At 57.8% G+C, this 25,725-nt stretch overlaps 1 protein-coding gene across 1 annotated transcript; it reads left to right on the plus strand.

The window, feature by feature from the left end:
• The first annotated feature begins 14 nt into the window (after positions 1 to 14).
• On the plus strand, positions 15 to 24,537 carry DEAF1 (DEAF1 transcription factor). The gene is given in 13 exon segments (XM_026490412.4): positions 15 to 600; positions 2,597 to 2,694; positions 4,344 to 4,473; positions 4,773 to 4,919; positions 5,518 to 5,657; positions 6,247 to 6,312; positions 9,784 to 9,910; positions 10,536 to 10,664; positions 11,100 to 11,228; positions 12,574 to 12,599; positions 12,601 to 12,822; positions 20,572 to 20,661; positions 24,093 to 24,537. Coding segments are annotated over 13 exon segments (1,698 nt in total). The 5' UTR covers positions 15 to 311; the 3' UTR covers positions 24,198 to 24,537.
• The last annotated feature ends 1,188 nt before the right edge of the window (positions 24,538 to 25,725 follow it).

Below are 25,725 nucleotides of genomic sequence, written 5' to 3' on the forward strand. Positions count from 1 at the left end.
TGCCGCCTCGGGCCAATTCGGACGGACTCGGCTCTGCACTTCGGGCCGCTTCGGCCCTCCTCGGTTCCGGACTCTTGGCCGTCGGCAGAACTCGACTGGGCCGCTTCGTGCCGGTTCGGCCCCTGTTCGGGCGGCCTCGGCTCGGCGGGGCGAGCGGCTTCGGGCAGACTCGGCTCGGCTCGGCTCGGCTGGCCCCTTCGGCCGGCCTCGGCTCGGCTCGGGCGGCCCTGCTCGCGCGGCGCGCTTCGGGCTCCGTCCCGGCCTTCGGGCGGCCCCGGCCGGCGCCTTCGGGCGGGCTCGGCGGAGTCCGGATGGAGGACTCGGACTCGGCCGCCAAGCAGCTGGGCCTGGCCGAGGCGGCGGCGGTGGCGGCCGCGGCCGCTGTAGCGGCGGCGGCCGCGGCCGCGGCGGGAGACGAGGCGGAGGAGCCGGTGCTCAGCAGGGACGAGGACTCGGAGGAGGACGGGGACTCGGAGGCAGAGCGCGAGACGCGGCGGGTGACGGCCGTGGCGGTGATGGCCGCCGAGCCCGGGCACATGGACATGGGCGCCGAGGCCCTGCCGGGCCCCGACGAGGCCGCCGCGGCCGCAGCCTTCGCAGGCAAGTGCCGCCCGCCCGCGGTTCCCGCGCGCCTGCCCCGCACCCGTCCCGTGCACCTGCGCGCCTGTCCCGCGCCCGCCCGTGCACCTGTGCGCACCTGCCCCGCACGCCCTGCTTCCCGCACACACCTGCCCTGCGCGCGCGCCCGTGAGCAGCCTACCTCTGCTGCCCTGAACACATGCCTCCTGCAGGCCTCACACCTCCCTCGTGTGCCCCGACGTTCCTGCACGCCTGCCCATGGCGCCAGCCTGGCCCTGCCCAGCGGGCACACTTTCCGCACCTGCTCCCCAGACCTCTTTACCTTGCGCCAGCCGCGCCCCCCAGGGAGGCACTCTGCGCTCCTTCCAGAACCTTCTCGACACCTGCCTCTTGCCCTGCTGTCCTCTCCTCTGTCTCTCCCTGGCGCTGGTGACCCTGGGGGCTGGGAGAGTAGGGGCGTGGGGATCAGACATGGATCCTGCCCCGGAGGAGCCTGAGGGTGGATGTGTCAGGTCACCTGGAATCCTAAGGGCCAGTTCAGGGGTGACCTGAGAGCTGGGGAGCAAGATGGTGCTCACCCAGCTTGAGAGCAGAGGTCAGCATCATGCTTTGACTCCTCAGATTGCCCTCCTGGTCTGTCCCCGTCTGTCTCCCCAGACTGCCACCCTGAAGATGGTAGAGGCTTTCCCAGGTGTTGCGCCCTGTCCTAACAGGGAGCTCCCCAGTGGCCCTGGAGGCCTCCGAGGACTCAGAGTTGTGTGTGGGAACCCTGGCAGACGTCATCGTGTTGTTGCCCACACACGTTGTCAGGCACTTTCCCCTAAGGAGCCTCCCAGGTTTGGGGACTGGCCAGCAGCCTCCTGGGTCCTGGTGGTCCTGGTCACTCCAGGTGTTCAACCGGGCCTCAGGTGCAGGCCAGGTCCTGCTTGCCCCAGTGCCGCTGGTGTGTGTGTGGTCTGCATGGGGTCCTCACAAACGAGGGAAGAAGACTTTGTGGCTGTTAGAGCCTTTGCTTCTTGTTGCTAAACTGGTTTAATGTTGGGATTTTGGACCATGAAGTTTTTCTTCAATTTTTTGTGCTTTTTGCATATGTTTTTTCTGGATGCAGAAAAGAAGTGTGATACCGTTCATCACAGCCTCAGAGAAATGAGTTGTTTTTCCTGCAAAATTTTATAGTTGTGTTTTTGCATACAGGAAAGCACTACAACTTTTCTCTTACAAGTTCCTGAGGTCAGGTAATTGCCAGGTGGAAGTAACTCAGCGGGACGTGTTGCCTGTCTGAAGCTGCTTCCTGTGGGCAGACAGCTGCTTGGCTGAGTCCATTGTGTTCAGGCAGGAATCTCCTCGACCCTCCTGTGGTGTGGCATAGGGGAGGACACAGACGGGGGACAGGCGCTTCAGTGCCGTTTGGGGGCATTGGCTTAATGGAATATGCAGGACTCTTTCACCAGTGTTTGTGGAGCTCTTCCCCTGTGCCAGAGGCTGCCCCAGGCTCGGGGCGTTCTAGAGTGCTGTATGACCCAGCCCCAGAGCAGGAAGGAAAGCCTCAGCAGTGGGCAGCGAGCAGAAGAGGGGGAGGTGGAGGAGAAGGATGACCAAGGGACCTGAGCCTGCCCTGTGCTGACCTGGAGAAGGGGGCCGGGAAGGGAGGGAACTGTGTCGGTGACACGGCCGATGTCTGATCACAGGATGACCACCGGATGCGCGGAGCCTTGGTGTGTGATTTTCTCCTAGAAGGAGGCGAGAAGCCCAGGGGTGGCTCAGTGGGTGTGCGGTGGGGGCGGGTTTTCACCGCAAGTGAAAGCCTCTAACACCGGGAGAGCCTTTCCTCTCCCTTTTTCTGAGACCCAGGTCACCTAGGCTGTGATGTAGAAGTGTTGAGTGAGCACTTAGTGTACAAATGTTGAGAGTCCCTTGGTTGGAAGTGCAGATACCTGATGGAGAGACGCTGTTTTCGGGGCCTGTGTGGGAGGCCCCCAGCTCTGATGGTGTGCTGAGTCAGGCTCCTGTGTTGCAGAGGTGACCACGGTGACCGTGGCCAACGTGGGCGCCTCCGCAGACAACGTCTTCACCACGTCCGTGGCGAATGCCGCCTCCCTCTCGGGACACGTTCTGGTAAGCTGCCCTGCGAGCACTTTTCCCCAGACCCCAGAGCGCATCTTTCCTAAGCCTGACTGCCCCAGAGGCCTGCTCTGGGTTCCCCGGGTGCCCCGAGGGGTGTGGCTGTGCTCTGCCCTCAGGCAGTGCTCCTGTCTCCCGGTGCTTGACAGATGACCGCACAATGGGGGACTCTTCTGGAGCTTTGCCACAGCTATTAGCTATGGTTTCTTTCTAGCCTTGATCACACACCTGGGACACTATAGCCCGGGAAGTAAAGTTACTATTGTTGGCATGGCAACAAACAGAAAACTCACACTCTTAATTATACTAGCAGACTACAGGTTTCAGAAACTTGCTTTATTTCTTAGGGTGTCAGAATGCATATGAGCTGATAGCCAAGGTGATAATTTCATGCTTCCAACTAGTCTGTCCTTCCCAGCAGCAGATTCTGGTTTGTCCCCTTTTCTAGAAGGGACTGGAGCCAGAGGGTCAGGGAGCTAGGGTGCAGCGCCCTGGATGCGGTGCTGGCAGCAGGCTCTGAGGACAGGGAGACCTGCAGACTTAGTGATCCTGTGGGAAACTGACAAGGAGCTGGGTCTCAAATATCTGTATATTCTCATTGGCCTTAATAAGGAAGATATTTTTGTGATTCTTAAATGGACACAAAACGTTCCCTTTTTCCAGTAGAGAGTTGCGTGTTTTCATGATCAGACATGAGCAGTGTTGACACGCTTACAGAGGCAACGACCCTCCAGCTGTATGAGCCCAGGCCTGGGTGTGTATGCAGGTGTGTGTGTGCTCTCGCGCGTGCTCATGGGGTGGAGGTCCCTCGACTCCACGATGAGCTGGTACTCACTTCCCCTGATTTGATTTTCAGATGTAAGGAAAGGTCTTTTCACTTTGCCTCGTGGGTTCTGTTCTCACCATGAAAGCATCAGAGCACCCCAAGATGTTGGGTTTGAACAGGCTGCTTGGAGTGAGTGTTGTCTACCCCAGGGCTGTCTGGGCAAAGCCTTGAGAGTTTGTTTACCAGAGCCCTGTGAGGCGTGCGCCTAGGGGCAGTGGGGGCAGGAGAGGGGCATCTGATCACCCAGGGAGCAGGGCAGTTGGAAGGGCGAGGCCAGACCGGCCCAGAGGAAGGAGGTGCTGTCACAGTAGCCCCTGGCCACCGTGGACAGGTATGTGAGCAGCGCAGTCGGGGAGGTCCTGGTGTCTGGTGGCCATCGGTAGAGCTGTGCATGGGGCACGGGCATGAGAAGGGAGTCCTGCCCCAGACCCCGGCTGTAACTGTGGACTTGGTCTCCGAACCCTCCCTAGAAACCTGTGAACCTGCAGAGGCTGCTCAGATAGACGAGAGGGCACTTCCTGTTTCCAGGGTGTATCTGTGGGACGTGTTGACTCGTTCACTTTGGCAGGTGATTGTGAGCATTTGCTCACGGCCCCCGACAGAGCACTGTCTTTCTTGCTCTCGGCTCTGTGTTTAGGTGTTTTAGGGGCGTCTTTGTAGCTGAAGGCAGACGCTTAACGACCGAGTCACCCAGGCGCCCCTAGGGGCGTCTTTGAAAGAGGCCCTGGAAGCCTGGTCGGGTGCCCTTGTTGGTGACGGTTAGCGAGGACCAGGCGACAGGCCCTACAGCTGCTGTCTGAGATGTTCTTTATTCCAGTCTGGCAGGACGGCGCTGCAGATCGGGGACAGCCTGAACACTGAGAAGGCCACGCTGATTGTCGTGCACACGGACGGGAGCATCGTGGAGACGGCCGGGCTGAAGGGGCCAGCGGCTCCGCTTACACCAGGTGCTGCCCGAACGTTCTGCTCAGGCTTTCCAGAAAGAGCGCAGCCGAGCGCTCGCAGAGTTCACTCTGGGATTGCCTTATTTAGTTTTGTGGTAAACTTGCAATGGAAATATTATTGTTTGAGTAGAGAAGGTGGGCTTTTCCAGGCTGAGAAGTTGCTGCCCAGAGTGGAAGGGGACTGCCACGTTGGGGTGGTAGTGGGAGAACCCTCCGTTAGAGTCCAGGAGGTGTTTGTACTTTTCCAGTTATGCTGGGCATGTCCCGTGTCTCTTATTTTCAAAATGCTTCCTTTGCCCAAGGCCCTCAGTGTCCTCCAAGTCCTGCGGCTCCTGGTCAAGAAAGAGGCGGAACCAAATACAACTGGGACCCCTCAGTGTACGACAGCGAGCTGCCTGTGCGCTGCCGGAACATCAGCGGCACGCTGTTCAAGAGCAGGCTGGGCTCAGGTGAGGCGGCGCGGGGCCCTGCTGCCCGGGGCCCTGCCGCCCGGGGTGCAGACGTGCCCAGCCTCTGGCAACCCCACCGTGCGCAGGCCCAGTGGGCCGCAAGGACACGGGCGCTAGTGAAACAGCCGGGCTCGCAGCCCCTGGGCACTAGAGCTGAGGGTGTGGTGGGGACTCATTGAGAAGACATAGTGACCAGTGGAGGAGAGAAAGTGAGGGGAGACGCAGGCCTGGAATGCACTCCCTAAGTTCCCAGGTCAGCCTGGGGACCTGTAGGCAGTGGGGACTCACCCCCATTCTGGGAGTGGGACAGATGTCACGAGCTCCGCGGGAGCCCGTGTTGGGCTTGTGCCTGTGGATGGTGAGCAGACAGCTAAAGTAGGCAGGCGTGGCCTGCAGGTGTGATTTCATGGGGGGGCTGTCCATGGGAGGGGGTGAGATCAGGCAGGCCCGGGCAGGGGCTCTGGTGTTTGCGGAGCACCTGTGGAGGAGCGAGGTGGGAGGCGGGGAAGGAGAGGAGGGGGACCTGGCCGCTGTCAGCCAGCGGGGCTGCTGTGGGCAAGCAGTGCCTTCACTCTGCTGGTCCCCTGTGTCATTTCAGGAGGCCGGGGCCGATGCATTAAGCAGGGGGAGAACTGGTACAGTCCGACCGAGTTTGAAGCCATGGCAGGAAGAGCCAGCAGTAAGGACTGGAAGAGAAGCATTCGCTACGCGGGCAGGCCATTGCAGTGCCTCATTCAGGTGCCCTGGGTCTTAGCGGAAAGCTTGAAGATGTAGCAGGAGTGTCTCCCGAGGCTTAGGCTGTGGGGCTTCCCTGGGCCTCTGTGCCCTGTGGCGGGGGCCGCAGAATGCAGTCACGCAGACGGGCTGTGCGTCCTCTACCCCCTGGATGTGTGGCCCTGGGCTAGGCCCCAGCCTGCTTTTGCCGGTGTTTCACACAGGACGGTGATGGTATTGTTGGGAGCGCATGAGGCAACACAGGAGCTCCAACTCGGGCGCGTGCCCCCTTCAGAAGCCTAACTTCCCTCTGCCTCAGTTTACTCATCACATGAGGAGAGGGCTTCTAACTGCTCTTTCCAATGTAGTGCTTTGGGTGTTGATCAAGAAATAATGCCTGTAGAATCTTTTCACCTCCTGGAGGGGAAGTGGTGGATCCTGCCACCGATAACGGCCTTGTATAGAAGTGCGGGGGAGAGAAGTTTCTGGAAGTGACAGGGTTTTAACTCCTTGAGTGGCAGATCAGTGGCAGAGCTAGTTGCCCTCCTCTAGCATTGATGGTTCACACGGAAGGCCGGCTTTCTCACGCACCATGGGACTCTCTGAATTTCAGGACGGGATCCTAAACCCTCATGCTGCCTCTTGCACCTGTGCCGCATGCTGTGATGACATGACCTTGGTGAGTCACCAGGAAGTGACCGGTCGCCAGGCTCGCTCAGCGGCTCCGTCTGCTCACAGGCACTTCCCACCCTCAGCTCCCTGCTCCCGTGCCCTGTCCTGTCCTCCTCCTGCCGTGCACGCAGCTCTAGGGCCGTGTGTCCCTGTGTCCCTGGTGCCCCACAGCTTAGCTAGGGGTTGTTACCAGTTTCTCACTCAAATTCTGCTTTTCAGACATTACTCTGATGCCTCGGGTGATGCACGAGGCTGGCCCCGCACGGTGGTCAAAGCATGTTGAAGGGGACTTGTCTGAACAACAGAAGGCTCCTGTAACATCGCCATCTTAACCCCAAAACCAGACACAGCTTTTTTTTTTTATGGTTATAAGTATATACATGTTGTATTATATTCTACATATTTCTAACATTATTTCATAAAAATACTACATTGAAATTATTTACAAGGAGTTTGTAATGTCTTTTGAAATATTTCTTTAAATCCTTAACAATTTCAAAAAGAATAACTTTTTCATTGATTTTAACATATCTTGTTGTATAGCTTTCAAAAACATAGTACTGATTTGTAATGTATGAACATCCCAGTGTTCAGCCTTCCTTAGCGTTGAATTCTTTTTTAAAATATTTTCAAATTTTAAAAGCTGCTTAATGAGATTTCCTGATTTTATTTTGATTACTTATCTGGTTATTAGAAGATATAAAAGACCATTTAATTGGAGAGACATCATGTTCTTGGGTGGAAAAACTAAATACTCTAAAATTGTCTAGTTAATGTATAGACTAAATGTGATTCTAGTGGAATCAACAATGGGATATTTTTGTGAAAATTAAATGACTTTAAAGTTCGCCTGGAGAAACTAGTAGTGAGTTTCTCGGGGATCTTGTAGAGAGAAAAAGCTACGGGAATTCATTCCATCTGGAAGTTTAGAATACTTGGTAGAATTATTTGCAGTTGCTCCAGAATGCTGAAATACACAGAAATCTAACAGTGTGTACTGACGCTGTATGTGGAACCCAGAGATGCCGCCGAGAGAAACGGGGGAAGACCTGGACAGATGCGCCAGGCTTGTGGGGTGGAAGACAGCGCAGAAGGCGCCGGTTCTTCCCATGGTGTTCTGTAGGCTTCACGTGGTTCCTATCATAATCCCAGCGGGGTTCTGTAGAGCTTTAAACAAGCTGACTTTAAAACGTGTATGGAAAGGCAAAGGAAATAGCACAGCCAAAGCAATTTTGAGAAAACGACTAAAATTGGAGACGTGCAGCACACGCCAGCTAAGCCCTGTTCCGCAGCTGCTGTCGTGAAGACGTGCGGTGTTGGTGAGGCAGGAGGTCCCGGGTGCACTCACGCGCGAGCTGCTGGCACAGCTGGACAGCCGTGGGCCTAGAGATGCACCTTGGCCCCGGCCTGGCGCCTTATATACAAATGACTTCAAAATGGATCACAGGTCCAGATTTATCCAAAACATAGAAGTCACATTCATGGAAGAAAACAGGAGAACTTCATGTCCTAGGGTTTCTCAGACGTGAAACCAAAGGCACGATCCATAAACTAAAACTTGGTGAATCAGACTTGCAAATTCTAACACTCTAGCTTCCACTTCAGGGACCGTAGTGTGAAGACCCCCGTGCACCTCTTCACTCCTGCCTCCCTCCAGCTCTGTGTGGAGGGAGACCTACTCCCTGTGCCCTCAGCACTGGGACTGGCAGCACAGCAGCATTTCCCATGCCCGGCCCCGGCTCCGAGTTGCGGAAACTAAATCTTGGGCGTGCGTGACCGAGATATCCGGGGTGCCCTTCCTGCACCCAGCCTCTCTCAGAGAGTGGAGGCTCCACCTGGGCGTGGCAGGGCAGGAATACCGTGCCCCAGCATCCATGCTCCAGCCTGCTCCCAGTGTAGAGGTCCATGGCACAGGAGGCAGGCTGAGAGCAGAGGCTCTGCCCCTGCCCGGAGCCCTACCACTAAAGCAGGGCTGTTGCTCTGGTAGATGCGAGGACCATTCCCGCCCCCAGCTCCGGAGGAGTGCTGTATGGACACGGGCCATGAAGACAGGCTGGCAGCGCATGAGAGCACCAGGCTAAAGCAGAGAGCCGGGGAAAACCGCAGCTCAGAAGAGTCCTGGGATAAGAACAGACCTCAAAGATTTGTCTCAAAAACTCCCCATAAAGGAGCCCTAATGCGACTGGAATCAGACAGTGGAGCAGTTTGTGCCTTGGGTGGTGTTGTAGCAGGGGAGCGGCCAGCTGGAAGCAGCACAGCACCCCTGCCGGGCGGGACTCCACCAGGTGGGACTCACTGGTGGGATTCGCTGGTGTGACTCCCCTGGTGGGACTCCGCCGGGTGTAGCCAGGTCACTAGGCCCATGAGCAGCGGCAGGAAGCCCTGCAGAGAAGGAGTCAGTCTCAGTGTTGCTAGAGTACGTCACCTAAAATGTCTGGCTTTCAACAAAAAGTTGTAGGCCACCCAGAAGAAAACGCGCGGCAGACCCGGCTGAGATGTCACTTTGGCAGGGGCCTCCTGGTGCCCTGAGTTCACAGAACTGAGGGGACCCATCTGAAGAATCCATGGAAGAGGTCTCAGTCGCTCAGGCGGCCGCCACAGAACACCACAGACAGGCGGGGGGCTTTGGCCCCAGAAACCGGTTTCTCACAGGCGAAGCCCCTGGGCGGCAGGCAGCAGTGCTGTGCGTACACGTGGCAGAGGGAGCGAGCCCTCGGGCCCCTCGGGTCAGGGGCCCCCATGACCGCATTTACGCTTAGTTGCCGCTGACTGCAGAAATAGCTGCTGGGGGTCCGGCCTCCATGTGTGCTCCGTGCAGAGCAGGAGGGAAGATGGCTGTGTCTCCGCACACGTGGGGAATCCCCTAATGAGACAGAAATTTCAAAAAGGAACCCGGCGGAAATTCTAGAATTGAAAAACAGAAGACCCGAGTGAAAAATTGCATGGAGGGGCCTGCAGCTGTGAGCCTGCGTCGGTTCCCAAGGGTCTCACGCCCCCCGAGCATGGGGACGTCCAGCGAGATGGTCTGGCCCTCGGGGTCTGCAGCCGTCAGTCCCCACTGCACCCTGTGGATCTGCTCCGTGCTGGTCACCGTCTCTTCTGTGGTTGCTGGTGTGTTGAGGTCCCCTGTAGTTGGTGACCACAGGGCCTTCTTCCTGCTGGAATGTTCTCTTTTGGGCAGGGCGCTCTTTCTACTTAAGTTAGTCCCCGTTTGCTTTCTGTCCCCTTGCAGTTCCTAAAAATTCCATATGTTGATGTTGCTTTTTCTTGTGTTCCAACAGTGTTATTCACATACTCTTTTAAAAAGCATTTTCTGTCATTGTAAGGAATTTGGGGCCTGAAGAGAGGTTGGTCTTCGCAGCTTCCGCCATGTTGAGCCTCGCTCTGCCCCTGGTGCAGGAGGGAGGCAGGCGGGTGGCTGCATCGCAGTGGGGCGTGGGGCAGCTCCGTCCTCCCCTCACTGTGCCTCTTCCCACAGAGCGGTCCGGTCAGGCTCTTTGTCCCCTACAAAAGGCGCAAGAAGGAGAACGAGCTGCCCACAACCCCCGTGAAAAAGGAGCCCCCCAAGAACATAACGCTGCTTCCCGCCACAGCTGCCACCGCCTGTGAGTTTGAGAGAGGCGGAGCCGCGGCACCTCTGACCTCTGACCCCTGGGGCTTGTCTCGCGGTTCAGCGTAGGGGACATCCTTGGGGGGCTCCCTTATCTCCGTAGACCCCTTTGCGTGTGCCCACACATATTTCCTAATGAGATGAGCCCAGAGCAGCTCCTCCTTGGCGGGGCGTCCGCGTGAGCACCATCCCAGTTGTCTCGCAGACGGGAGGACGGAGGGAGAGTCTGTGTTTGAAGCACAGAATGGGCAGCAGGGGTTTACAGAGTGGGGCGAGGCTGCCCCGGGGGACAGCGCGTCAGCAGTTAGCACCTGTGCTGGGTGCCCGCGGAGGCTGTGGACTCGCACTTGCAGCGGTGGCCCCGCAGCGCGCGCTGGAGGAGTCGGGCAGCGCCAGGCGACGGGGGAGCAGAGTGCCGCGGGTTTACGCTTTACGGTTTGTTTCCCGATGAAGCTGTTCAGATGTGAGCAGGGTGTCGCAGAGAGTGGGTCCCCTCTGAGGTGCAGAGGGTCCCTGGTCTCTTCCGGCCCTTGCACAGGTGCCTGGGGCGTGTGCCGTGCCCAGGCTTTGACCTGTGCCGTGGGCGAGCTGGGTGGTAAAAAGTGCTTCTGCTTTTCCAGTCACCGTGACCCCCTCAGGACAGATCACTACCTCGGGCGCGCTGACCTTTGACCGGGCGTCCACCGTGGAGGCCACCGCTGTCATCTCAGAGAGCCCGGCCCAGGGCGATGTCTTCGCGGGAGCCACAGGTGAGTTGTCCTCAGCACCTGCCCCGGGGGCTGCACGTGTCATCCCTGTTGACCTGGGGCGCGGCGGCGGCAGCCTGGAGCAGGGGCTTTGGATTGGCGGGTGCGGGAGGACGCCGGGCCGGCCTGCTGGGTGCGGGTTGATTGGTGTCACAGAAAGTGCTTAGAATCTGCCGACCCCTGCTCTCGACCAGCCACACAGTACAAGCCCCTGGGACCACAGTGTGCTGGTAGGTGCTCCCGGAGCCACGGCCAGAAGGTGTGGAGAGACGTGGCTGAGACTAACGTTTGTACCGAACTTTATGTCACCTGGTGTACCCCAGCACCTCCGCCATCCCGACTCCCCCCGGGGACGGTGCAGCTGGAGACGCTTGGAGGTGTCCGATCTGCAGCCACAGCCAGGTCAGCAGGCTGTCTTGTCCCTTTTGTCCCCGACAGTACAAGAGGCAGGTGTGCAGCCCCCGTGCAGAGTTGGCCATCCGGAGCCCCACTACCCGGGCTACCAGGACAGCTGTCAGATCGCACCATTTCCAGAAGCTGCGTTGCCAACATCTCATCCCAAAATAGGTTGGTTTGAGGGAGTTCCCGCACTTGCAGGCTAGTATCCTCAGAGTTGCTCATTAGGACAGAATTTTTAAGTGAAGTAGGTTTTGTTTGGGTTTTTCCTGTTGATACGCTAGACTGGGGGCTGGTGGAGTCCGAGCCACTGCCCGTGTCTGTGAACGCGCTGCGATTAGAGCTTTGCCCACCCGGTCGTCCCCGCGCAGTGTGGCGGCAGACAGCCCCATGGAGACCGGAGCTGCTGCCGGGATTTGCAGAGGGAGACTGTGCTCTTCCTCCATCCTACCCGCGAGGGTGCACGCTCCCTGCAGTTGGCCGGCGTCTCCAGGGCCGGCACGGAGCGCTTAGTGTCCACGAAACGTGGAAGGACCAGTGCTGGCATCGCTCCGGGTCCGAAACCTAATCATGATATCATGCTGCACATGCGTTTGGCTTTGATGTCTCACTTAACCACACGTTTTGGACACGTTGCCGTGTCAGTACTCTTTGTTTTCAAGGGAGCTTCGTGATCCCAGCTGGCGGGTGGGTGTGTTTTTTACATTTTAGCCTTTAGAGACGATGTGGCAACATGGAAACTCGTCCTAGTGCTGCGGACGCGCTGCTTTCTCGTTTGCGAGTGCTTGCTTCATTAGTCCCTCCCCCTACCTCTCTGTCCATGCCTCTGCACGTTGGGGGCTTTTGTCTTGGAAAGCTGAGTGCTCACCGCTCTGGGGGTGTCCCTGCCCATGGGCCCTCCCAGCGGACAGGTGGGATGTGTGCACACGGGTCCCCAATCCTGGCATGCGTGTCGAGGGTCCAGTTCCCATCCAAACCACAGGGTCCTCCCAGTTTCCTCCTTTCCATCTTTGTAATGTCGTCCTCCCTCCTTGAGAAGCCTGATGTCTGTGACTCCTAATGAGGACCGTGTGTGTGGTCACAGATGTCAGGGAGGACTCGACGTGAGCAGAGACAGACCCAGGGCACCCTGGGGCTTCTGTCTCGTGCGTTCATGCGGCGTAAGCAGATTGCTTGCTCAGGCTGTCCTTGTCCCCACGCCGTCCACTGCTTCATGGTCGTCCTGCACAGGGCACACTTTGTCGTGGTCTCTGTCGTCTGGGAGCATCTGGCTTCCGGCCCTGTATGCGCAGGGTTGGGCCTTTGCAGGTGTTTGTGGATGGCGGCATGAGGGACGTCCAGGTGCAGCGCTGAGAATGCAGCCGTGTCTCCCCACCTTCCGAAGTGTTTTAGTGGGAGGTGTGTGGGTTTTATGCCTGCGGGTCACTTGCCCCCACACTTCCCAACATTTGATGAGAAGTTTTAATGGAGGAAGTGTATTGATTTCTTGTTTTATTTTGCTTTCTGACCATTCTAGTGTTGACCTCTCTGCCGGCCTTGGCGGGTCCCACCCTCCACCCCCACCAAAGCCGTGTCTCCTGCAGTGGTCAACGGGCTGGAGATGTCGGAACAGCGGAGCTGGCTGTACCTGGAAGAGATGGTCAACTCCTTGCTCAGTACGGCACAGCAGCTGAAGACGCTGTTCGAGCAAGCCAAGCAGGCCAGCTCCTACCGAGAAGCCGCTGTGGCCCAAGCCAGAGTCCAGGCAGAGACAGAGCGAAAAGAGGTAACGGCAGGCTGAGCGGAAGCCCCGGTCTGTGGCTGCCCACCCCATGCCTTCCGCCGGCTCTGGGGGCCCGGCGTACGCTGTCTACACTGGCTTATATTCCCCAACTTTCTGGAAGAGCGAGACTGGAGAATTATTTACAGATTCAGCTTTTCTCATAGAATGCTGAATGCTCTTACAGCTCAGGATTTTGTGCTCTTGTAAATAGGACTGGTTTATTTCAAAAGGGAAAAGACGTTCCACAGCGGCCCATGGACACTTGTTTTTTGGACACTCACCTGTCACAGACGTTGCATGTACTTTCAGACTATCGGCATGCGGTGAAACCATGTCTTGGGTTCTCTGGGTTTGGAGAGGCCTCCTCTGGACCGTCTTTGAGGTAGCTGGTGGGCAGTTGTGCGTCTTCCCTGTTACCACCCCGCTCCCTGTCCCAGCCCCTCTGCCTATGTCTCGGTGCCTTACAGAGACCTCCTCCCTGTCCGCCGCTGTTGGGGGCATTTCCCTTCCAGCTTCCAACACGTTCTTTAGAAGTAGGATTCCAGGCGTGGCTTCAGGGTTCACAGAGCCTTGGGACTGAGCGCGTTCCCACGGCAGCTGATTGCTGCAGCACAGAGAGGGCTCAGCCCCTTCGGCTTTTCTCACCAGCCTCTATGTTGCTGAAGGCCAGTCTTCCCTTGACCGTGGGCACAGGTGGGCCCAACCCCAACCTGTCGGAGTGGCTCCCCCAGGCGTGCGCCCGCGGGGGCGGTCTGTGCGCAGTGGAGTACGATCTGGTCCGGGGGGTGCGGAGCTGCTCTGCTGGCTCGCGCGGGTGCTGAGCAGGGACAGGGCGGAGGCTGGGGGCACACCAGCCATGTGGGTTTTTTTTTTTTTTTTAAGATTTTATTTATTTATTTGACAGAGGGTGAGCACGAGCAGGGGAAGTGGCAGAGGGAGAGGGAGGGGGAGAGGCAGGCTCCCCGCTGAGCAGGGAGCCCGATGCGGGGCTCGATCCCAGGATCCCGGGATCCTGAGCTGAGCCGAAGGCAGACGCTTCGCCGACTCAGCCCCAGGTGCCCCTGGGTTCCTAATTCTTTAAATGATTTCTTAATGTATGAGTTTTTTCCAAGGAAGAAAAATGTTGCTTGTTCTGAAGAAGCAGATAAATTAAAAACATTTTTTAAAAAACTATAATTTTAAACTAATACATATCAATTCTGAATTTTATAGAAAGGAGAAAAGCAAAAAAAAAACTTAATGTTTTTACCCAAAGATAATGATTGCTAGGTTCTCTAATGTTTGGCAATTTTCTAGATTTCTTAGCGTGTTGGGGTCAGACCGAATCCCGTTTCAGTTAGAGGTTCCATAGTGATGTCCGGGCGCCCACCGAGACGCTTTCACGGCCGCGTGCGCTCCACGTGCCTCTGCTTAGTGGCTGCGGGTGCTCTCGGTGCCGCGGGGCCCTGCACCTCCGCCTGTGGCATTTCTCGGCGCACAGTGTGCCTCGTGTGTGTGGCATTGCTGCCCTTCTCCCTTCCCTTCTGAAGCACAGTTGGAGTGCTGTCAGCGTCCGTTGTCCCCCGCTCTTTGAAGACGCCATCCCCGCGTCCTGCGGCGGGACCCTTGATCTCTTCCACGGGGCGTGTCTCCCTCTGGCTGCTTGCGGAACTCGTGTTTGTCTTTGGTGTTGAGCAGTGTGGCTGCGATGGGCCGCATGTGCTGATGTGTTCGGGGCACTGACTTTGGTGTTCGTGAGGTGTGGTCGGCCATGCAGAGGTGGGATGGTCATCAGGATGAAGAAATGAGTGCTCACAGCTCCCTAGAAGCAGGAGCCACGCCGGACCAGACTCAGCCACACCGGGAAGCACCTGGCTGCGTTGGGAGGCAGAGGGAGATGTGGGCAAGTGGCTTCTGTGGGGAGGAACGGCCGGTGGGCAGGCTTAGGGTTGGCCAGAGGGCTTGGGGGCCCAGGGGCTGTCCCTGGCTGAGTTGGGCAGGGACACCGTGGTGTGAGTGAGCCCCTGGAGGGGAGGTGGGCATGTGGGCTCTGGAACAGATGGCTCACTGGTGAAGGGCGTTCCTACGGGCAGGTGGTTCGGTCTCCAGGAGCGGGCTCACCCGAGGAGGGGCAGACCGTCTGTGTCTGGAAGGCCTCGGGGAGACCTGTCAAGGCAATAGAATACGGAAAATAAAGAGGCCGGTTAACCTGGTTAAGCTTGGGGCTTCATGTTGGTTTTGATTCAGTTTGGAAGATTTTCAATCACTGTTTTTGTAACTATTTTTAATGCCCCATTTCTTTGTCTGTTGCGTCTGTTGAATGCTTGGTATTGTCGTGCGGATGGTGAGGCTGTGGCCACCCCATGGGTGTGCGGGGTGTCTCCTCGGGGACTCGATGACGCCCAGCTGCTTGACCACCAGCATGTCTGCGGTGGAGCCGCGTCTCTTCAGGCCCTCTGCTCATTCTTAAATTGGTTATTTGTGTTTGCTTCGAAAAGTACTTTTAGGGGCACCTGGGTGGTTCACTCACTTAAGCATCTGACTCTTGATCTCAGCTCAGGTCTTGATCTCAGGGTCATGAGTTCAAGCCCTGTGTTTGGCTCGCATGGAGCCTACTTAAAAAAAAAAAAGGACTTTTAAAAAGTCAATGTGATTGTAAAAGGTAAAGTTACCATCATTCTTTGGGTCCCTATTAAGGCTGCAGGTACCGCTCAGGTGGCTGAATGGGTGTTGCTGGTCTCTTTCCCCCAGAGTCACAGGGGATCTGGGGGATCATTTTAACGGGTGGGGAGGGAATCTGAGCTGTGAAGGAAAGCCGTGGCATCCTCCCCCATGTCCTGGGGCCCAGGGCGCACACGGGGCAGCTGCCGGCTCCATGGCTGGTCCTTCAGCTGTCCAGCAACGTCCTTCTGGGAAGGAGAGCACGTCTCTGCACGGCTGCCCCAGCAGCGTCTAGGGAATGAAAGGGAAGGAATGTCTGCGTTTTGCTAATTCCAGTTGTATGCAGAAGCATAGACTGGGAAACAGACATTTGTGTTCTTACTTGGAATGGTCACTGGACTGCGGCCCCCCAGCCAGGGACCTGGTCGGGGCCCCACCCCAATGGTTGGCACAGGACAGTTCTGTGCAGCGGAGACCTGGTGTTTGGGGACGCCCTGTGCCCTGCGCGCTCCCCCCTTTGCCCCCGGCTAGGGGTGCCGGGTCCCCCTCCCTGGGAACACAGAGCTCCTGTCAGACCGGTTCAGGTGGCACCAGCCACACAGAAATCTCAGCTTCATGCTGGTGAAGAAATGCGCAGAGGGAGTGTTCTAGTTTCAGATTTTCCATCACTAATTTATGTGGGCTTTGCTTTCACAGACTAGAATTTGTAGGTGATGTAGACGTATTTCCTCCCCTTGGTAAGAATTCTCCAGTGACAAATGGGACGGACGTGAAAGCACACAGAGTCACAGCAAAGGTAGTTTCCGCCACGCCGGGGGTCGTGGCAACGTTCAGGGGTGTGGCGCTTGGCACAGGGGCTGACGCGTGTCTTAGTCTCACGTGCAAGAGCATTCTCAATTCACACTCAAAGGGTCCAGAAGCCGAATTCCTGTTATGAAACGTCCATGACACAGGGGCCAGTCTCTTTTTTTTTTTTTTTTTGAAGATTTTATTTATTTATTTGACAGAGATAGAGACAGCCAGCGAGAGAGGGAACACAAGCAGGGGGAGTGGGAGAGGAAGAAGCAGGCTCATAGCGGAGGAGCCTGATGTGGGGCTCGATCCCATAATGCTGGGATCACGCCCTGAGCCGAAGGCAGACGCTTAACCGCTGTGCCACCCAGGCACCCCCAGGGGCCAGTCTCTTGCCCGTGGCTGGATTGCTGAGGTCTTCACCCTCACAAGGCGGGGCTTTGGATTTTATTTGTAATTTTATGTGTATTTTTAAGAAAGAAATGAACACGAAATGCCTTTATCCTTAAAATCCCGTCACATGGAGGAACGCTAAGCATTTGGGTGGGAGGGCCACGTCTGGGCCTGCGTCTTCCCCACTGAGCGCATCCGTCACCTGTCAGCGTCCTGTGCCTGCGAAATCGGCTGGACTTGTGACAGGTGTGTCTGTCTTTTCTCTCGAGCCATAGACAGGTGGGGGCACCGCATAGCCCAGACACATGAAGCCCTGCCCCGTGGGTAGTCTGGTGACGTCGTGTGTGCTTGCAGACCTCAGTTCTGCACATGGGGGACAACAGGTCTGACCTCTGTGGCCCTGTGATGGCCATGCCTGGACACTGGGCTCTTGTGAAGTGAGGGGGCCTCACATCCTCCTGACCCCATGGAGAGCCTGCTCTCAGGGACCTTATGGGGGCCTGGAGGGGTTCAGAAGGGCGGGAAGGCCCCCACTGGAGCAGTGTGTGGATGGGGAGGCCCAGAGCACGTGTTCCAGCCACAAGAAGTGGCCCACGGGATGGGGGCAGAGATCCATGAGGCGGGAGGAGGGGTGGGCGGGAACGTGGGCCGTCTAGGCTTTTACGTGTGGAGACCACTAAGTGTCTCTTTGTTGCGGGACTTGCCGTGATAGGAGTGTTTGACATTGGCTAGTGTGAAAACAGATCTCCCTTCCCAGAGCTTCCGCCCATGAAGAGCACTAGTGTCCGTGTCGTCACAGGGGGTCCTTTGGTGTGACTGCTTCGTGGGAACCCATCCAGGGTTGGAAAAGCAAACACTACCGGCTGTTGGGAAAGACCCTGGTAGAACCCCTCCCAAAGTATCTCCCCAGGAGTACTGGGGGGTCGGGGGACAAGACACGAATGAAGGCCGTGGGAGTCAGGAAGAGGTGGGTGAACCTGTCTCGTGGACTCCCCGAGCGAGAATGCAGGTGTTTGCAGCAGAGGGAGGGAAGGCCTAGGACTGCCTGCTTTGACATTTTGTGTGGAATTACAAAGAAAAAAAAATCAAATTTAGCCCAGCTGAGACGATTCAGATTTTTGCAGTTTTCATCATGAGTCGTTTCCATTTGTGTGTGTAATTAGCTCAGCAGAGATTAAACAGGGCAGAAGACCAGATGCCCTTCCCTGTCAAGGGCACAGTGTCCAGCCGAAGCCGGCCTGTGGCCTCGGGGTCCTGGGCCCACTGCCTCGGGCCCTGGCTGGGGTGGTGCCCCTTCCTGGCCGCTTCGCCGTTCCTTAGCCTTGCGCTGGTCGTCCTTACTTTTTTTTTTTTTTTTTAAAGATTTTATTTATTTATTCGACAGAGATAGAGACAGCCAGCGACAGAAGGAACACAGCAGGGGGGGTGGGAGATGAAGAAGCAGGCTCATAGCGGAGGAGCCTGATGTGGGGCTCGATCCCATAATGCTGGGATCACGCCCTGAGCCGAAGGCAGACGCTTAACCGCTGTGCCACCCAGGCGCCCCTGGTCGTCCTTAGTTTTTAAGAGCTAAGTATAGCGAGGCACAGAAGTGCACCGATGGAAGAGGGACACACGTGGGCACCTGGGGTACGGACAGTCACCTGGGCTAGGGTTGAATCGGGGTGCCCGCAGGATCCCGGGGTAGGGTCCTGGAGGGACCTCCTCCAGGCGGCAGACCCCACGTTCTCCCTGTGCGCTCACATGGGGCACACAGTGCTCTCTGGTGTCTTCAGGGCATCAGTCCCTCAGGGGCCCCATCCTCAGGAGCTGATCTAACCCTGAAGGGCCCCTCTACCCAAAGGCTCAGCATAGGCATTTGGGGGGCAGGTCACAGGCAGTGCGTAGCCTCAGAGGGTTCTCCTCCATAAAAGTGACTTTCCCCTTTGCACACGGAGTCGCTGCGCTAGTACAGCCTGGGGCGGGGTGGGTCCCGTCCGCCTCCTGGGGGCGCGGCGGGGGCTGGTGCGGACTCCGGTGTGTGTCTGGGACGCTTCTGCATCGAGATTTGTTTTCCACCCATGTGTTTGCTCGGCTTGGGATGAGCTTGTTACACGTGTTTTATATTCTGGGCTATACCCTAGACCTGCGTGCCTTATTTTGCTCACATTTTTGTGCCTTTGCCCGTTGGGAGCTCTCGCTTGGCTCCTGGGTCCCTTTGGCATCCTCCCCTCGGTGCGTTTTCTGGCGCTGAACGACCCCCCAGACCCAGCTTGGCATCTCCTGCCCCAGCCCTGGAATCAGCCTTTTCTCCAGGAGCCCTGGTTCCTTCACCGGAGGATGGTCTGGAACCAAGTTCCGGGGGCCGGCGTGCTCCTCGCCACTGGGGCGTCGTAGCTTCTGGGCCCCTGAGCCGACAGACGGAGCCGTGTGTACTCACGACCCGCGTGTACAGACCGCTCTCGGTATTTCTGTACTTGTCCGTCTGTCTCCGTACGTGAAGCTGAGGTGCCTGACTCTAGTGCCAGCCACAGTGTGATTTCTGGTTAAAATCAGTTTCCCACAGTGTGTGTTGGGAAGGCTGAGGGGCTGAAGGTGCTCCCGTGTGCTAGAGGCGCCAGCCCCTTTCCGTCCGTTCGTTGTGACGTTTGGACTCAGAGTCACGGCCTCCGACTGACACTGCTGGGCACTCGGAGCGCAGACACGGCAGGTCCAGGGGAGCGCATGCTCTCTCGCCCACAGGGACAGACATCCTGCAAGAGGACTCGGAGCCCCCTGCCTCCTCCGGCGTGGAGCCTCCCCCGAGGGCCGTGATGAGGGCTCCCCTGGGTGCGTGCTCCGTGTGCGCAGTCACCCTCCCACTGAGCCTCTGCTCTGCAAGGGCCCCACGCCCAGCCGCACCTCTGCTTCCACTCGGTGCAGCAAACTCTGGGAAGCCTTTGCTCTCCTTGGAGAAATTTCTGTACGCGGTTGTAGATAGTGTTTTCTTTCTTTTCTTTATGTATTTGGTCTTATAGAGGCAGGGGGCAAACTAAATGAGCACCTCGGGTTCCAGCCAACGCTCGTGTTTCTGGAAGTGAGTGCACATTGGGGATGGTTTTATGAGTGGAGAAATGTTAGACCTGGTGAATATAACGTCTTGCGATGAAGGAAGCTGAAGTTCGGAACAGAACCCTGCAGGAGGCTGGCTGCGGTCTGCTCATCCACGCAGAGCCGGGGCTCCGGGTGTGAAGAGGCGCGTCTGACTTACGTGGGTGCCACTCACACCCTGACCCCTGTCGCGTGCACACCGGCCCTCACCTGCCGTCAGTGTTGCTGGGACATTCTCGTGCTCTCTGGCTTGTACAGACCCGGTGCCCCGGCCAGTGCCTGGCACTTGTCTTCATGCCGTAGAGTTGGAGGGGGAGCCCACGGCCACACGGCACCTGCACTGGCCACACCACTACGATCAACATGGATAGGTCACTTAGCTGTGTGACGTCCTCAGTTAGTGCAGAGGGAAAGCTCCAGCCGTGGAATTGAGGGGGAGAGCCCACAAAGCATGTGTTTCTGTGGACCGTCGAGACCGGCCGGGCTGGTGGGGCGGCACAGGCTGGGGAGCACGTGGCAGCTGGTGACAGAGGCCAGCAATGTGCTCCCAACCGCTCAGGTGCAGCCCGTGTGTCCCCGGGTGCGGGAAATGTTATCAGTGACTGAGAGCTTGATCGCTCCTGGGTTGGGCTTCCTCTGCTTACTTGGCACAAATGAAATTCCTCGGACTTTGGAAAAGGCCCCACGTTGCATGTCTGTATCTCTCGCGGGCGAGGAGTGCAGACCCTCTTAGGTAGAGAGAAGGAGCTGGCTGTGGGGTTGATGGGAATGTGCGTCTGGGCGTCACTGGGGGCGGGGACACATGTCAGAGGGGAGGCGTCCCCACGACACTGACCGGCCTTTGTGTCCTTCTTGCAGCAGTCCTGTGTCAACTGTGGCCGGGAGGCCCTGAGCGAGTGCACCGGCTGCCACAAAGTGAACTACTGCTCCACCTTCTGCCAGCGCAAGGTGCGTCCTCCGCCGCCTCCCTGTCCCCGCCCACTGCGCCGCCCCCTGCCTGCTCCTCCTCAGAGTCTGCACTGGGCTCCTTCCAGAAGGCCCGCCCCAGCCACGGTCTGTTTGCCTGGGCAGTGGCCTCCTCCCCGTGTCCACAGGCTCCACGAAGGTCCTGAAGACGCCACCCAAGGCGAAGCCGTCACAGTCCGCGCTTCCCAGCCCCGGGCACTTGGGCGTGGGTCACAGAAGCCAGCGTGGCCCTTCCCGTGTGTCTCTGCTTCTGCGGCTAGCCGACATTTCTCGAGTAGCAGTCGCGGGGTCAGGTGTTTGTAACTCTTGCCGCCCGGACTCGGAGCAAGGAGCTGAGCGGTGCAGCGGCCCCCAGGGTGTAATGTAACTCAGCAGAGCTAAGAGGGCTGTGTGTTGTGTGGATGACAGTGTGGCAAGTAGAGCCGTTATGTCAGCTTCCTGCTGCCTTCACCAGACGTGTGCGTGCCGACTGCACTGTGCCCAGCCAGGGCGCTCGCCCCTTGGTGGCTTTGTGAAGCTCTCCTCTGTCCCCAGCTTCTGTAGCCGGTGCGGCAGATGCTGGGCGGGGAGGGCTGGGTTTGATCCGCAGGGCGCTGTCCAGTGCAGCACACTCCACCCGGGTCTGCAGATGCCTAGGGGCTTCATGAGGAGGGGGCGGCACAGGGAGGAAGGGCCCGTTCTCACATCCCACGGGACCCCCGGAGACCTGCCTGCTCCCCCGGACAGTGTGCGAGAGCATTTTGCCACCAAGGGCTTGGTGGCCTGTAGCTGCATGTGTGGGTGGGCAAGACCTGGCTCCCAGGTTCACTCTTAGCCCCTGGCCGGTCTGTCCCTGGCCCGTCCGTCCGTCCGTCGGCGCTAGAGATTTGGAAGATGGGATCAGAAGTCTGCATTTCCCTGAAGTGGTGTCAGCAGGCTTTTGCACTGAGGAGAGGGCAGCACGGTGGTTTCTGGGCACTTGGGGGTAGCAGCCTGTGCCCAGGGCTGAGCAGGAGCAGGGGCCCGGACGGCGGGGGCCAGGAGGGTGGCGGGGCTCCGGGCTTGTCTCCGCCATCCGCCCCGACGGGAGCCGGCACAGGAGGGGCCGTGGGTTTATTTTTCGATGGAATTCTTGTAGATCGGGTTTTGTCTGAGTGTAAACGGGGGTCTTGGGACCTCTGTCTGAACAGGGAGGTTAGATTTGAGGTACGATCTTTTTCACGGAGATACCCGTTTCTGTGGATTGTTAACTGTATCCTGTGACATGTTGTGTTGATAACGACATGCTCTGCTTTTATTTATAAATTGATATAAAGTTAATTTAGAAAACCATACTTCCCATGTTGGACCCCAAATGAACTCTGGACAGGGTGTGAGGAAGGAGATGGAAGCCTGAGCCCCTCGTAATCTGGCATAAATGCTGACCTCGGGACCTGCAGTCCAGCCAGAAGGGCCCCTCCAATTCTCTGTGCCCCTGAGAACAGGTGCAAGGGGGTTGGCACTGCCGGGTGGACCTGGGCGGGACCCTTGTGGATTGTAGCCCTCAGACTGCGTCCTTCCTGCATCCCGCATGGGGGGTGCACCTTCGTGGGGGTGTAATGGCCACACCACAGCACTCACCCGCTTTCAGGGCCCAGTGCAGGGATTTTTCAAAATGTACATCATACTTGTGCAAACAGCACAATTCCATTTTAGAACCGTCCATCACCCCAGAAAGACCCCCTTAGCCCCCCATGAATCTACTTGCCTTCCGTGGGAAGCTCAGTACCAGGAGTCCTGTGCTGTGTGGTCTTGGCATCTGGCTTCTCGGCTCCGTGTGTTTTTCCGGCTCATCCATCGCAAGGTGCGTGCCTCACTGCTTCCCTGTCCCCGAGCTGACGGCATGAGTCCTTGGGGGTCCGTGCACGCTCTGGTCCACCTTCTCGGGTGGGCACGTTTCCATATGTCTCGCTGGCTACGGTGGTGCAGGCTTGCCGGGTCGTCTATAAATTTGTGTTCACTTTGCTGAGAAAGTTCCCAACTGCTTTCCCAAGTGCCTGTGCGTTTTACCAACTTCCCACACTTGGCGTGGAGCAGCGGACCGCGGCTGTCCGCACCGGCACCCAGCGGCGCCCCAGCGCTCGTTAATCCACACTCCGCTAGTGGCCAGTGATACTGAGGGTCTTCTCCCAGCTGGGTGGGCGGATGTGCGTCCTTTTTGGGGAAAGGTCTGTGTAAATATTTTGCCCATGTGTGAGTTGGGTTGTTTCTCTTGCTGAGCACGGGGGGCTCTGTGTACATCTGGACACGGGTCCTTCATCAGATCTGTGACTCCAAACACTTCCTCCCAGCCCGTGACTTGTCCGTTTACTTGCTCATGGCTGTTGTTTGCAGGGCAAATGTGTTTAATGCAGTTCACGCTGTGGGTGTTGGGTCTCAGAACTTTTGCCAGTGTTTTCTCTTAAGACATTTATGATTCCCACTGTCCCGTTTGCCGCCATGACCCGTGTTGAGTTAACTGTCGTGGGCGTGAGATGCTGTGGAATTGAAGCCGGCCTGTGATGGGTCACACACCGCGTAGGTTTACAAAGTTGATTTTAGGTAATTTCAGGTTACTACTTTATTGTAACAATAGGGCACACTTCTTGTAGAAAGTTTAGAACACGTAGGACGGCACAGAGAGAACCCGCTGGAGTTCTGCCGTCCCGGAAGCCCCCCCGTTAGCGCTTGGGTGCACTCGTTTCCTCCGACTGCATTATATGCATCCGTGTCGCGTCCTTGTCTAATCCAACGCTTACCTCGTGTCTGGGGTTACTCTGTGCTGACTAACGCGGCCCTCATTGGCCCCGGCCGCCAAGCCTCCTGCAGAACCCGGTCTGGGCGGATGGAGGGGTGGCTCCACGTGGCCTGGACACGGGCTCTGGCCTCACCGGGGCTCAGCTCCGTTTCCACCTGCAAACAGGCTGAAAGCAGCGTCTGTCCCCTCATGGGGGATGGGGAGGAGCTGACATCTCGCCCTACGTACCCACCCTGTCCCCAATCTTCCCTGAGCCATAGCCACCAAACCTTCTGTGGACGTGTGGCTGACTCCAGCTTTTCTTTACTTTTGGGATTGCAAATAACACAGTGGGCAACAGCACCAGATGTAAATATTTCCTTGCACATACGAATATTTCTTTTGTGTGTATCTCTGAAAGGTAGGAGGGGTCAGGGTGTAGATATGCTTCCGGGTCTCGCTGTGTTGAAGGCTCGTCCCGGTAGTTTGCCATGTGAGCTGGTCCCTTAAACGTGAGGGCGGGCAAGGCTGGGCCGAGAGCAGAGACCGCCAGCGGGTTGGGTACGCAGCTCGCACAGGACCGCACATTGGGTGGAGGCCCCTGCCCCAGGTCCTGCTCCCCACTGCACAGTGAGGTGGCCACTTGGGGTAACGTGGCACCGGTGTGCTCTCCTTTCAGGACTGGAAGGACCACCAGCACCTGTGCGGTCAGTCGGCAGCCGTCACTGTCCAGGCGGACGAAGTCCACGTCACTGACAGCGTGATGGAGAAAGTCACCGTGTGAGGTCCCTGGGTCCCCCCTCATGGTGCCGCGGGGCTGCTGCGGGTCGGGGACTTTGGGGGACATTGAAGAGAAGGTGAAAACACTTGCTGGTCAAGTTGTTAACAGACTTTAAGTGACCTGCGCCCTTGGAAGTGAGCTCCTGCCGCCCAGAAGCCCTGAGGGAGGTCGGGGCGGCGGCTGGTGGACGCAGGCCCCGGGCCCTTGGCGCCTTCTCACGGTGCTCTTTTTTATCCCCTGGATCGTGAGCGTCCGGTCTTACCCACAGGTGAGACATGTGTGGTAACACACGTGTACATAACATGTGTCTGTCAATAAAGTTGACCTCCCTGCCCCCCTGGGACGGTGACTCCAGCCCCAGCTTCCCAGATGCCCAGGAGGTGGGTGGGCCTCAGTTTTGTGTGTCCTGACCGTGAGGTTTGGAGGTCGCAACACCCAAGAGTGCAGACCAGCGAGCAGGGCAGTGGCGAGGCTGGCCTGGGGTGTGCCCCCCCTGCAGCCGCTGGCCAAGGAGCCACAGCAGAGGCCGGAGTGCGGGGCGGGCGCTGCCCCAGGCGTGTGGCCCTCTCCTGTCCAGTTTCTGAAGTGACACGGCCCTGGACTTGCTGGCTCACGGTTGGCACACAGTGAAGTTTCCTTCCTCTCCTCTCTAGCACGAGGTTATACCCCAAGAACCCTGACCGCTCAGAGGTGAAGCCAGCCTTGCATCCCCCCGCCTGCACTGAGGGGCAGAGGGCAGAGGGGATCAGACAGGGGCCAGCACTGGGGTACTCATCGCCAACGCATTTGGGTGTCAGGCTTGGCTGGTCCTGGAAACAGGACCTGCCTCCCCTGCTGACCAAGAGTGGTGCCTGAGGAACAGTCACCTATGTTCTGGAAGCTTCTGTGGGTTTCCAGAAATACCGTTGTGGCCCTGGAACCCTTGGCCTGCCGTCACCCTGTTTTCTCTGCACTCCTGAGGCTCAGAGGCTCCACCGCGCGGGGGAGAGAAGGCCCAGCCCAGCCGGGGAGACGCGCTGTGTGTGCAGTGGCGAGAGGGCCCAGCCTCCGGGCACTAAGAGCCATCTACGGACGTCACCTGATGCTGACGTTCGCCTCGAAGTGCTGTCTCCGTGAGCTGTGTGTGTTCACACCTCTGTCGGCGTGGAAGAATACCCCAGGCCTGCACCCTCCCTGGATTCCTACTTCCAGAAAGTTCTTCCAAGTCTGTAGCACCCTGGAGACTTGGCTTTTGGGACGCTGGCTCCAGAACGAGCTGAGGGGGCGCCCAAAGTCATGATAGGAAGGAGGTGTGAGCCTGGGAGTCACAGAGGGGCTGCTCAGGCGCCTGGAAGGAGCTGCTTCCCCCTTGGGCTGCGTCCCCGCGTTGGGGCGGGCCTGGCCCTGGCCTCAGGACAGACCCCTAGCCAGTGGCTCTCGGGGAGCCCACCAGGTGCCCTGCTCCCCAGAAACCCGCTCTGCCTCTGTGCTCCTCGAGCTCTGTGGACGAAGCTGGTTTATTTGGGTTTTCTTTTCCTGAATCTAACAAGTA

This window comes from Ursus arctos, unplaced genomic scaffold, assembly GCF_023065955.2.
Source record: "Ursus arctos isolate Adak ecotype North America unplaced genomic scaffold, UrsArc2.0 scaffold_23, whole genome shotgun sequence".
In the NCBI taxonomy this organism is placed as follows: Eukaryota; Metazoa; Chordata; class Mammalia; order Carnivora; family Ursidae; genus Ursus; species Ursus arctos.